Source organism: Oenanthe melanoleuca, chromosome 3 (assembly GCF_029582105.1).
Source record: "Oenanthe melanoleuca isolate GR-GAL-2019-014 chromosome 3, OMel1.0, whole genome shotgun sequence".
Taxonomy (NCBI): Eukaryota; Metazoa; Chordata; class Aves; order Passeriformes; family Muscicapidae; genus Oenanthe; species Oenanthe melanoleuca.
This window is the reverse complement of record NC_079336.1, coordinates 32319006-32331964: the sequence shown is the minus strand read 5'-3', so window position 1 is coordinate 32331964 and position 12959 is coordinate 32319006. Positions and strand designations below refer to the sequence as shown.

The 12959-nt window shown below is 36.6% G+C and overlaps 1 protein-coding gene across 1 annotated transcript in view; it reads right to left on the bottom strand.

The window, feature by feature from the left end:
• The window catches only part of DOP1A (DOP1 leucine zipper like protein A), a 59504-nt gene that overhangs the window by 8018 nt on the left and 38527 nt on the right, over positions 1-12959 (bottom strand). Inside the window, exons 19-34 of the mRNA XM_056488506.1 lie at positions 12047-12306; positions 9363-11370; positions 9150-9261; positions 8095-8277; positions 7697-7822; positions 7236-7370; positions 6878-6933; positions 6289-6393; positions 5544-5610; positions 4640-4784; positions 4326-4405; positions 3664-3773; positions 3354-3503; positions 2115-2176; positions 1385-1537; positions 15-151 (exon numbers count right to left, since the gene is read on the bottom strand). Coding sequence (XP_056344481.1) covers positions 15-151; positions 1385-1537; positions 2115-2176; positions 3354-3503; positions 3664-3773; positions 4326-4405; positions 4640-4784; positions 5544-5610; positions 6289-6393; positions 6878-6933; positions 7236-7370; positions 7697-7822; positions 8095-8277; positions 9150-9261; positions 9363-11370; positions 12047-12306 — 3889 coding nt within the window. The remainder of the gene's footprint in view (positions 1-14; positions 152-1384; positions 1538-2114; positions 2177-3353; positions 3504-3663; positions 3774-4325; positions 4406-4639; positions 4785-5543; positions 5611-6288; positions 6394-6877; positions 6934-7235; positions 7371-7696; positions 7823-8094; positions 8278-9149; positions 9262-9362; positions 11371-12046; positions 12307-12959) is intronic.

The following is a 12959-nucleotide window of genomic DNA, read 5'->3' as shown; positions in this document are numbered from 1 at the left end:
CACCTGCAACTCACCAGTTCAGTGATCATAGTTGGCCAAAGAGAGGTAAGGTGCTGTGGAGACATTCTTAAAAGCAATACTCTAAAAAACAGGAACACTTGGGAATGAAGGGTGGGCACCTGTGGCAACCGGAGACTTTCTACCAGCCTTTCTGAAACAAAAAGCCAAGAAGAGTTCCTCAGTTCAGAATAATTCCAATGAGAATTTTCTCCTTCCCTCACTAACTCTCCATGTTAACTTGAAGTATCTACCACTTTACTTGTTTTATGTTGACAGAATAAAACCACTGCACCAAAGAAGGAACAAAAAAGAGAAACCTCTAAACAGTGCAATTGCCTATTTTGGTTAAGTTCTCTTCATAAATGCAATAGTGCATCTGGGAACTTTGCTTGTCTTATGCAGAGTTTCACCCATTACAACAGGAAGAACAAACAATACAAAAACAGCTTAAACAACTCAGATGTATTATTGTTATTAAAACACTGCATCATCATAATACTTGAGAAATTACAAAGGGATGATACAGTTTTACTGAATTATGATCACCTCTAGGCATTCAATATATACAGATGCAGACAAAGAAATTTTTCAAACCAACACACATGCATGTTGCATATCAATCCAGTAAAGTCACCTGATTCCTTGAACATAGTAATCCCAGCTACTGACTTGAATGGAAATTTTAAAAAACACCAAACAAAAAACCAAAAAAAAACCCAAAAAACCAAAAAACAACAAACTAACAAACCAAATATTTTTACAAAAAATAGATCCCAGAAAAAATGAAACAAATAAATTGATGCAATTGATTTTCCATATATAAGAAGAGCCCAAAGTGTCCCTTTGGTGGCATGAAAAGATGATACATCTAAAAGCTGCTGCTGTAACTATTAGCATCATCTTAATAAAAGGCAGTTCCCATTCCCAGTCACTTAAGGTAAAGTGTCACTGTAAGAAATAAACTTCAATGATAAATAGGATAAATAAACTGAACAGAGGAAAAAAATACCAGCAAAAGAAGTCAAGAATTCAAAATGTCAAGGTCAGTTTTCCTATTTATCCCTAATTGATAGGTTTTTGTACCCCAGATGTTCACGTCAAAACATACTGTGCAGGTATTGAAGGATATTGATCAAGCGATAAAATGACAGATCAGTGAAATTATCTGGATTAAAGTCAACTGGCAACCGCAACAACTGCATATCTTGTAGTCATTAAAGACTGAAAACATTTCAACCAAAATCTGCAGAACCTTTGTTTTGGCTAGGAAAACAGTATCACACACTGATATTGCACGACAAAAATTTAACCTGCTGTAACTTGGTCATAGAAGCATTCCACAGTTAACTGGAAGAAGTCCACTAAAGGATCCATATTTACTGACCTTGTATGTCTGGCAGGTATTTCTGGTACTGGTCTATCTCACTGCTAAAAATGGCAAAGGCGAGTCTCTTGAGAAGCATCGCACGCTGCTCCAGCTCCACATCTCGGTTAGCAAACAGATTGAGGGAGCTGCTCTGGGCCACAGCCACTCGTGCTGGAAGGGAAAACAGAAAGTGCAGCCAAGAGCTTCCTTTCTGCATCACTTCAAGGCACAAATAACTCTTTCTTTGCAAGAACAGCGTTTGAAAGCAGATGTTAAGAGGATGTATGGTTTGCAATTTGAATCTACAATGAGAAATTCAAAATAAAAGTTGAAAGAAAACCTATAAGTATACACAACAGTGATTGGGTTTAGGGGCTTTTAGGAAAGAGTTTAGCCATTTTTTAAAATAAAATTTGCATATATTGATGCTCAGAAAATTCAAATGTGCAGAATCAATTTTTTTAAGCAGATAGTGTCAGACCTTCAAACCCAAACCCAACAAAAAACACCCCCACCCACTCTGATTAATCAGCTTTGCCATATGGGCAAAATTCACTGTTGTGCCAGGATGGTATCAAATTCTCTCACTTCAGGTTATTTATGGATCTCTAGAAACAAAAGAAAACATGAAAAACATGGAATAAACCAAATTGACATAAATGTTGAACAAGCGTTTCCTTTAAGATACTTATTTTTCATTTATTTAATGTTTATACTGGAGAGAAGTCACTACTATATCAATACTTACTCATCAAATCTCTGAATGTGGTTTTGTCATGCGTCATCAAATTATCCATAATAGCTCTCCAACTAAAAGAGGAAAATCGTACACAAATCAGAAAAGCAAGAAAAAAGTAGAAATTTTCAGGAACATTTGCAAAACTTTTTCTGCTCTTTATGTTTAGGCTAAGGCTTCCAATCCAAGCTCTCTGCTTCACAAGGTACCATTTACTTGGTATTATTTGATCTGAAACTGTGTTTCTTGAACCCCCTTCTCCAAGAAAATAAGGGATGCCATTCAGAGGAACCCTGACAGTTTTAAGAAGTAGACCCCTGAGAACCTCATGAAGAGGCCAAGTGCAAGGTCCTGCAGAATGATCAGAGCAATTCCAAGCACAAATACCAGCTGGGTACAAAATGAATGAGAGCAGCTTTGGGGAGAAGGACTTGGGGCTGATGGTGGATGAAGATGACAAACGGAATTTTATCTGCCTATTTGTGCTCATAGCCCAGAAGGCCAACTGCATCCAGGGCTGCACCAGACCCCCAGCATAAGAAGGATGCAGACTCATTTGAAGGGGTCCATGGGAGGGCCACAAGATGATCAGGGGGCTGGAGCATCTCTCTATGGATACAGGCTGAGAGTTGGGGTTCTTCAGACTGGTAAAGAGAAGGCTTCAGGGAGATCTTGTAGGAGCTTTCCAGTAGTTAAAGAGCCTCCAGAAAGCTGAAGAGTGACATTTTACAACGGCATGGCATGATAGAGGAACAGGGAATTGCTTTTAAAGTAAAGTAATCCTAGTTTTAAAGAGAGCAGATTTAGATACTAGGAAGAAATTCTTTATTTTGAGGGTGGTGATGCCCTGACACAGGCTGCCTGGTGAAGCTGTGGATGGTCCATCCCTGGAAGTGTTCAAGGCCAGATTGGATGGGGCTCTGAGCAACCAGGTCTAGTGGAAGGTGTCCCTGCCCATGGCAGGTGGATTAGAACTAGATCATCTTTAAGGTCTCATGCAATGCAAATCATTCTTTGTTTCTACAAAATGCTTACTATGTTTTCCTCTTTTTTTTTTTTTTTTAAGATTATTTTTAAAAATAGATTTGTGCATAGAAATATACCTTATATAAGTTTCATATTTCACCCAAACCACAAAAAAAATCTCTATTACTCTCGTAAAGATCTATTTGGAAATTTTGGCCCATATGTTAATGGAATACATAAAATTTGTAAGGGCCATCGATATAAAGAAGAAGAATAAAGTCTTACTGGTTAACACACGAAGCATCCATCTGGAAGAAACTGGAATCCATAAAGAGGTCAAAGGCTTCCTTTTTCCAGGCTCTCCTTGTATACTGATATCCACTAAGACTGCTTAACAACTGGACACAAGCTCGATAGCTGGATGCATTGTGAGCACTAAATAAAGAAAAAGTCAACATAAACCAATTTTGAATTGTTGCTCTGTAGAAAGTTCGATAGATATCTAATCCTTATCATGCCTGTTTCAACTTAAGTGCCACCATCTAAATTTCTACTGGCTGTAGGCATCTACATCAATTCAATAAATTAAAGATACCTGTGATTACGTAGATAGGGCACAACGTAGTGCATAATATTTACAAGCAAAGGAATAACTCTCTCTTTTTCATCACTGTAGAAAACCATGTCCAGGAGATGAGCTAAAACCTATAAAATGAGAAGGAAGATATGTTATAATGCATTCTTAAATTGCTTTTTACCGACCACTCAGCATTTTTTTTTTGTGTAATGTTCTTTACTGAACATTTAAGTTTATTACAGAAGTGATCACATTTCAGGTACCAAGCAAAATCCAGAGTATAAGGATTCCATCATTTTTATAACACATTAAGGTAAAAGCACAGAAGCACAAGCCTCCTGATCAAAGCATTCTAGAGAATAAACTACAAATAAAGAAAATATTCAAAGACTGGCTGCAATTATTAGCAGTAAATAAGATGTATCAAAGATAAACAATCAAAAAAGTTTGCTATACTACATAACTGAAAGGCCATGCAAAGGCCATGCTTTCTTTACAACTCATCCATCTAAATGGGTTAGTAATAAGGTTTTTTTTATACTTTTATGTGACAAGACCCAGAATCCATTCACATCAGTATTCCCCATTAAATCTCCTTCTCCAAGCTTCTAGTCCAAAGCTTTTCACAACATAGAAGTTTATTATAAGACACTACTCATTATCTCCAAGGAAACATTTACCTCAGAAAGTAAGGTCAATGCATGGACGCTATAAACAGATGGAGTTATATTTGAAGTTTCCATTGCTGGAGAGAGCATATCTAAATGAAGATAATAATAAAAAATGTCCAAAGTTAGCTTTCTCAAGCCATTATTTACCTTACAGCATATTTTAAAAACATATTTTGAAGATGCACAAGCTTTGCCAGACATACTAGTGATGGAACAATATTGAAGAATTTTACATACATTCAAATATAGCAAAGCTGTTATTTTCATTAATTTTAGCAAGAAAATTAATGTTTTGTTTTAAATAAAGATGAAAACAAACTTACCTTCAACATCTGATTCTAAGTTGTTTCCATCAACCATAATCTTGGGGGAAGGTTTAACCTCTAAGTTTCGTCTTAGCCAAGTGGTCTGTTCCAAGGAAGAACCAGCAATTGCCCCAATGGCATCCACTATCTTGTGTGTTACATCCTGGTAGAAAAAAAAACCAAAAAAAACCCCAAGCATTTTAAGAACTTTGTGCAGAAGGTCTGTATTCATTGTCCTGACATGTAGAAAATCCATATAACCACACACAGAATTGCTTTCAAATAATTTCTATTTTACCAGTGATTAATAACTTCACAGCAATTGAGAGGTTTTTCAACAAATTGTAAATAAAAGAAGATATTAAAGAGTAATTTCATACTACAGAACTGATATAAAATATTTATAGTACATTTAAGGATCTAGTTACAACCCCACTGCCATTGACATGGACACTCTACACTACTCACTACACTCAGGACCTCATCCAAGTGGCCTTATACAATTCTAGTGACGGGGTATACGCAACTTCTCTGGGTCACCAGTTGCCGTGCCTCACCACCTTCACAGTACAGATTTTTTTCCTAATATCTAATCTAAATCCACTCTCTTTGAAGCCATTCCCTCTTGTCTGTCACTGCATGCTCTTGTAAACAGCCCCTCTCCATCTTTCTTGTGGCTTCCTCCAGGTACTGGAAGCCTTCCCTTTTCCAGCCCAAACAAACCAAATTCATTCAGCCTTTTCTCTTGAGAGGTGCTCCATCAGCCTAATCAACTTGGGTGACCCTCCTCTGGACTTGCTCCAAGAGGTCAATATCCTTCCTGTCCTGGGAACTGGATGATTTTTAAGGCCTTTTCTGACCCAGGCCATTCTGTGATTTATTGTTCAATATTTTCAAAAGACACACACAACAAATTTCCTACCTGTAGATCTCTTTGATCTTTCTTATTCTCCAGACTTGGGTTTTTCATGATGAATTCATTAAGAACACTAGAAAAATATAGAAGTTGAATATGGATTTTCTTCTTAAATACATTATTCAGCAGTTTTCAGAGTTAGAACAAATCTGAAGACATTTATTTGCACAATATTGATTCACTAAACCCTCAGGGATTGCTACTTATCAATATTCCAGGAAACATATTTTCAAATTCCTTAAGTTAATTTTGATCATAAGAGTTTACTAAGTACATGTTTTACTTCATTATATACAAAAGCATCTTTAGAGACAGTTTACTAGGGAAGATAAAGTCAATATTGAAAAAAATGGTCCTTCAAGCATTATACAGAAAATCATACTCAAAATTATATTTCTAACAGTCCGCATACTGTTTCCATGATGAGAATTCAGCCCACTCAAGCAAGCTAAGAAATAGTAACTGTTGTTATTTTTCAGGAAAAAATCAGAAACATCTGTTGCTTAAAGAGCCTGAATTTCTGAAATAATCAATAACATAAGGTGGTGGCTTCTATCATACTATAATAAAAAATTTAATATATGCAGCCATTCCCCAGAGAAGAAATTAATTTGATAAGATCTACAGAACTCAGGCAATAACTCTACCAGTTAAAAGCAAGAGACAGATTTAAAAATACTAACACTTCAGAATAATTTCACACATCTACATTTGAACATATTTGAAAATTGCAAATATCAGGAGCACTTACCCGAGTATGAGGAACTGTCCTGGGGCTGGAAGACCAACCTGTATGGAATCTTTTAACAGAAGTAGCAGTGCTGCCCAGCTGTCTACTAAGCTGGTCACTGGAATCCTAAGGGAGAGAGAGCAGCTATGTAATTGATGAGAACATCATCTCCTTCAGGTATTTCCCCAATTTCTTTTTACCTCACAACTCCCCTGTCAGATATTGACAACCAACACCCTTACAGACTCTTTTAATACCAGGCTGCTACACTAAGTCATTAGGAAACAGATGAAGGCAGAAGAAGAGCACTCTCAAAAGAAATGCTTTTCATTGCAAAGCTGGAGTGGCACGAACGAGTTACAGCACAATTAAGAACCCTTTGGCCAGGGGGGAGATTACCTGCAGGATTTTTAGGTGGGGAAGAAATATGTAATAGTATAGAACTCACAAAATAAACCACTTTTTAAATGAACCCACAGATCAAACCCATTCCTTCTTCCCTTTTTATATTACACAGACTATTCATCATGCTATGACAAAAATATATAAAATATTCAAATTGATCATCTGCTTCCCAATGACAGAAATAAAATTTAGCTTCTTTTCTTACCTTTGAGTATAAGCATAGAAAAACTGCAACATGCAGACTTCCAGTGAAAGATGTTTCTAGAAAAAAATATGAAACCTGTGTCGTCAGAAAGAAATGGCTTTTCTTCCCCCTCACCAGGTAAAATTGACAATGCTATAATGTCACTGGAATGTCTCAAAATATAGCTTAACTTAATAGAATATTTAAAATGTCCTTTCAGACATCCCTCTGTAGTTATGCTTCTCATAATTTATCTCTTAGATACAGTGAAAATTTTCACATTGTGCTGCTCAGCATTGTCAATGAAGTATCGTTCAGTGTTTTAAGCTTCTTCATGAGGACATCATATAAATCAATAGCATCTCTACAGTTTCCATACCTTGTCCTTTGCTATGGCTGGAGGCTGCTTCAGAACTTCTTTCACTGTCTGTATGACAGTTTCTGTTCTCATAACACTGATAGAGCGAACCAGGTCAACCAGCAGAAGTTGTTCTTCACCTGCTGCAGGAATTACCTAAAAGAATCAGATGTATGTCACAGACTATCGCCACAATAGCTATGCTAAAACTAAGGCAGCTGTCCTTATGGGATTGAAATTTAATCAACTAACAGCTCATCTAGAGACTGGTATCACCTACTCTTCCCCTGAAGAATTCAGGAAGATTATACCATTCTAAAGTGGTACCTCCCTGACAGTACAGTTGCTAATTAGAAATACAAATATTGTCCATGCCTCATTGTATTTTTTTCCACTAGAATGTCTGAATTTTCTTCTTCCCAACACTAAATCACTTAAAAGTATTACCACTATTTGAAGTGACCACTGTAATATAAACATACCTTTGTCCTTGAAGTATTTTTGTTTTGCCTCCTTTCATTCCATACAAATGCAATAGCAGCCATGAAGTGAACACCATGATTCATTGAAATTGGACCCAAAAGTTCCAAAATCTGTTGCCTCAAATTCTGAAATATGAAGGCAGAACACATACCCCTTTAGATAAGCACCTCAGCATTATGTTCAAAGCACTTTCTCGGCAGAAAGCAAAGAGGTGACACATTGATCTGATACAATTTAGCTTAAAAGCATATTCAGTACTCATTTATAAAAGGCTGGTTTTCATGGTGAGTGATGAGAACAAAGGTATAAAAATTCAATGTAGATTTAAGGGAAAGGAATTTAAATTATTTTGACAAAGGTATTAATGAACAAATTATATTATCCCTGATGTTCTGACCTTAGTCGACCCAAGATTAATAGTGGTAATGGATGCAGCAGCAGCAGCAGTAGTTTTCTCTGAAGAATCTGCAAGGTGCAGGATGCTCCACAGTAAAGTCACAGAAGACATGATCATATGCAAGATAGAGAGGATCCCATTGCGTGCTTCAACCAAATGTTTCTGATCTACATTAACCAAAAGCTTGTGGGAGAGAAGAGGAGTATTACATATCTTCATAAACAGCATACTTAAAATAGAGCAAATTTAGACTTACCTAACACAGGAGCTTTTAACCCTAACTCTTTTTCAGAAGTTTTTTTCATTAATTCCTACAATATGTACAGCTTTGAGACTTCAAAAATAACAGAGAAACTTTTGATCGAGTTGTCCAATATCAAATGTACTCTGAACATGTGAGGCCTCATGTCTACAGCAATTGATTTTGTATCCTCTGCGTATACCTTTGCAAAACAACTTTTTCAGAATTTTAAGTCTAGATAATACTCTAGGCAAAATTATTTATTTACATAAACAAAACCCACTTTTCAGTCACTTAAATGAATGGAAAGCAAAGGGGTGTAAGAATGGGAAAAAAGCACAAAAACAAGATTACTGAGAACACAGGGAAAAAGCTTCTTATGGAATTTGGACCAAATTCTTAACAGATACTATGTTGAGAATATCAGATGTAAAAATACTGCTGGACTAAAAAGAAAAATTGTGAATATACAGAAGGAACAGAAGGATAACGTTTAGACATATCGCAAGGTGAACACAACAAATGCAGCTCTAAAAAATGGAATTTTAAAATCTTAAAGTTAAGGAATCCATACTTTAGTTATTACAGGGTAACAAGAAAACAGCCAAAAGAAGCAAACAAATCTAAAAGTATTCTCTCACAAGTATCATCCATAGAAACTTGTTTTTCTGTTTGAAACGTGTGTCTTGTCAATAAACCCCCCATATTTATAGCCAGACAGTATATTTGTTATTTTAGTCACTCAGATCTTCATAACCGCTAATATGATCACATGTACTGCATAGGAATCTCTCAGATACACAGGTAAGTTTACCTGGTGATACTGCGTAGATGGATCCAGGAGGCAGTAATGAATTATTGTTGTGATCCCTTCTAATAAAGTAAGAACCATATCTGGGGGAGTGACTGATGCCATCCAGAGAGGCCTAAAAGAAGAGCAATTTTTTTAAAATGAGTTCATCTGACAGTAAAGTAATTCAATGCAATCAAATGTAGTTAAAAATATTACACCTCTACATACACATACCTATTATCAGATAATCCCGTTTCATATTTATACTGCTGAATTAAATTATCCAAGTTCCTGCAGAGCTGAAGAGTCACTGAAACAACTACCCTTTGAAGAACTTTTCCCATGTAAGGCAGCGTAGAAGTGATAAGGCCAATCCACTGGGGATGCATTTTACAGGCACAGTGCTGGTGCAAAGCTCGTATCACTGCGCAGAGAAACATGCCTTGGCAGGTTATTGGCTGGGAATGTAAATACTGCAGAGAAGTCATTGGCTGCTGGGGACCAATGTGCTCCAGGTCTGTTATGGCAAAGTCAAACACCGCTTCGTTTTCCTCAGGCACAGTCATTACTCTGTGCTCCAGCACAATCAGCCGCTGAAGTACTTTCAAAAGTTGAGACTGCAGAGTACTACCATTGTCAAATTCATCCTCAGAAAAATTTATAAGGCTATCTTCAGAGAAGCCTTCTTCTACAGCCACTACGTTTTTTCCAGCTGTCTTTTCACTGTGCCACTTCTGGGCACTGAAGATAGAAGACAGCAGACAATGCAGAATCACTTTCTGAACCTTGCACTTAGACAACATGTCTGAAATAAAACTAGGAAAGCCCTTGGCAGAGCTTTCTATCACTTTTGCCAACTCAGCAAAGAGAAGTGTCAGAATTTCTATACTCATCATTTGCATGTTGCGGTTTCCTATGAGGTCTTGTGAGGTTACTTTAACATGAGTTGGATAATGGCTCCGCATGTAGTATAAGCACAAGGAGATGAGAATTTCTATGTACATAGAGCTCCGAAAGTTGTGGTTAGAATCAACTGGGATGTGACTATAAAAATCCTTGCCCATAACAGATATCCGATGCCTGGCTAGAAGATTTTGGAGTAATGAAAGCTGAGGAGTGTATGCATTGTTGACACTGGTAGTAGAGATGGCACTTACAAAAGCTGAAGGATTTGTTTTCAGAATTGCCTTAATTGCAGAAAAAGCATACAATGTCCTTGAAGAGTCATACAACTGGAGATAAAGCAGCACGTGTTGATACAGTGGATGGATATTAAAGTTAGGAGATTTTCGCATTCCTGGGGATCCAACATCACTTTCTATTTCTGAAATTTCTCCTTCTCCGCAACTGTACCAATTTTCTAAATCAAGACCATCACTAAAGAAGACATTTGTTTGTTTAAGCTTTTCTGTTTGTGCTTTCTTCTTCTCTTCATCTTTCTTTTTAGCTATTTTTACCTTAGGTTTTGCACCTGGTTGCTTACCAGCCTCTTTAACAATTGTTTCTTTTTCTGACATTTTTTCTGGTTGCTTTCCTTTGAAGCTAAACTGAATACTACTGTGGCTACGTTTTCTAGACTTTGATTCAGTGGAAGAAAGAGTGAGATCAGAGAAGGACTGCTGGCTTTCTGCAATACAAGGTGAAGAGTTATTTCTTGACATTTCATCTCCTAAGCTCTCAAGTCCAGTCTCAGTTGAGGCTGATAGTAACTGTGAGCTGTCATTACTAAGTAAACTACTCTGGCTACTTTGAATATTTTGATCATCACTTTTTGTAATCTCTACAGAGCTATCCAAAGAGCTGAATTTACATGAAGCATCTTCAGAGTGCAGACTGTCTTTAACTGGTTCATCCTCTTCTCCGAGACCACTTACAACTTTGCATATAAGATCTGTAACCACTTGTTGCACAATTTCATCAGGTGAGTCCTCTTTCAGAGTCTGAGAGCTATCTTGAGCACTGAGGCTTTCTGTTTCCACTTCATAACTGATGTTGTCTCCATTAGATGACTGAGAGCAGCCAGAGTCAGAACTCTGCAGTATTTCAGCCTGATGATCAGGAAGGTCAAAGTCAGATACAACCATTGGTATGGTCTCACTGCTGGTACTTAACAAGGAAAGCCTGTCACTTAGAGGGTTGACAGTAAGGCTGAAGTTCTCCATTTCATCCACACTAAGTTGTTTCTCGTTGACTTCTTTAGGTATAATAAGTTGTCCTTGGCTTACAGGCATGTGGGAGAATGCTTGAAGAAGACAAAGAAATGTATACATTTAAGATTTTTTTTCTTCAGAATAAGAATTCAGAATTAAAATTTAGAATTTAATCTATTATTAAGACTTCAAATTATGAAGGCATGGTAACTAGTGTCTTTCCATCTCACAGAAGAAAAAGTACGTTAATAAGCAAATGACATGTTCACAAAAACAAACCAAAATTGTTTTAGCAGTACACCTTAGCAAAACAACACAGTTCTCCACAAAACATTATGCAGTCTTATCTGCATTTGTTTTCACAAAAACCAGAAGTAGTAAATTCTAAACTAAAATTACACAACACATGCAAACGCCTCCAAAACTTATTGGTATGTTTTCAGCCAGCCCCACAACATTCATAAAAATGTTTAATTTCTTGGTTAAGCTTCAAGCCATATTCTTGTGTTCTACCATGACTCAGTAAGATGTAGCAAAATGTTCTGTGTTAATATACTTGCATACAATTTTAATGTAAAAACAATCAAGCTTTAAGCACTACTTGGGATACACTAACTTGAATTAGGAAAAAAAACCACACAAATGCAAATATAAGCTGTAGCTATTCCAATGCTTTTTTCAGTTACCATCAAAAATTCCTACGTTTTTCACGTTGCATGTAAACACAAAGGAATTAGAGAACTTCCTACAGTTTCCCTGTGTACGTACCATCAGCACAGCTGAATTTCTGCATGAACTGCTTTTCATTTTCTTCTTCAGGGTGATTGGGAGATTTAGTCCAGTAGCATTCAGCCTGTACTCGCTGAACAGAAACTCGCTGAGTTTTTGGATGGAGAAGCAGTAGGAGCAAAGGTTCAAGAACCCTTGCAATATCATGTCTTTGAAGCACTTGATTTAACCAGGCTTGTCCCACTGACCAAGTAGAACCATCCAAGCTATTGAGGCTGTCCAGCATGATAAACAAAGATCTAGAATGGAAAGAAGAATAATGGATATTGTACACTACTCATGGAGTAATCCCATTTTAATCTGATATATGGCAAATTTCAAGTTAATACATACTCCACTGTTCTCCATACAAAGCAGTATTTTCTTTGGAATAAAAACTTTGAACCTGATCTTTATATTTTAGTCTAGTCTAATGAAGGACTGGGCAGGAAGAGCTAGTAAAATCAGTTATAACAGTTGCTCTAAAAGTAGCAAGATCAAGTGTTTGTACAGCTATTAGCATAACAAGCCTTTGTTGCCTCTTAATGGGTATGCCATTAAAAATATACCACTTTAAAAGCCAATTCACAAGGACAAATGGAAAAGAAAACATTCAAAGATCTTTGAATTCAAACATTTAAGAACAGAGAGGAGAAATATACTTGACAATTTAGCAGTTCCTACCACCATTATTTTCGTCTTTTAACAGCTTTAGCCTGGGGATTCCTTTACAGACTTATGGAAAAACAATATATATATATATATAGTATTCTAAATTTTTCCAGTAGTACATGTTCATAAGCAGCTTTTAGCTGTACACACAGAATTTATCACCATTTATGCAATGAGTGACAGCATAAGACAAAATAACCTTTTCACTCTACTCCTCATAGCTAATAATTTTGTATGCAAT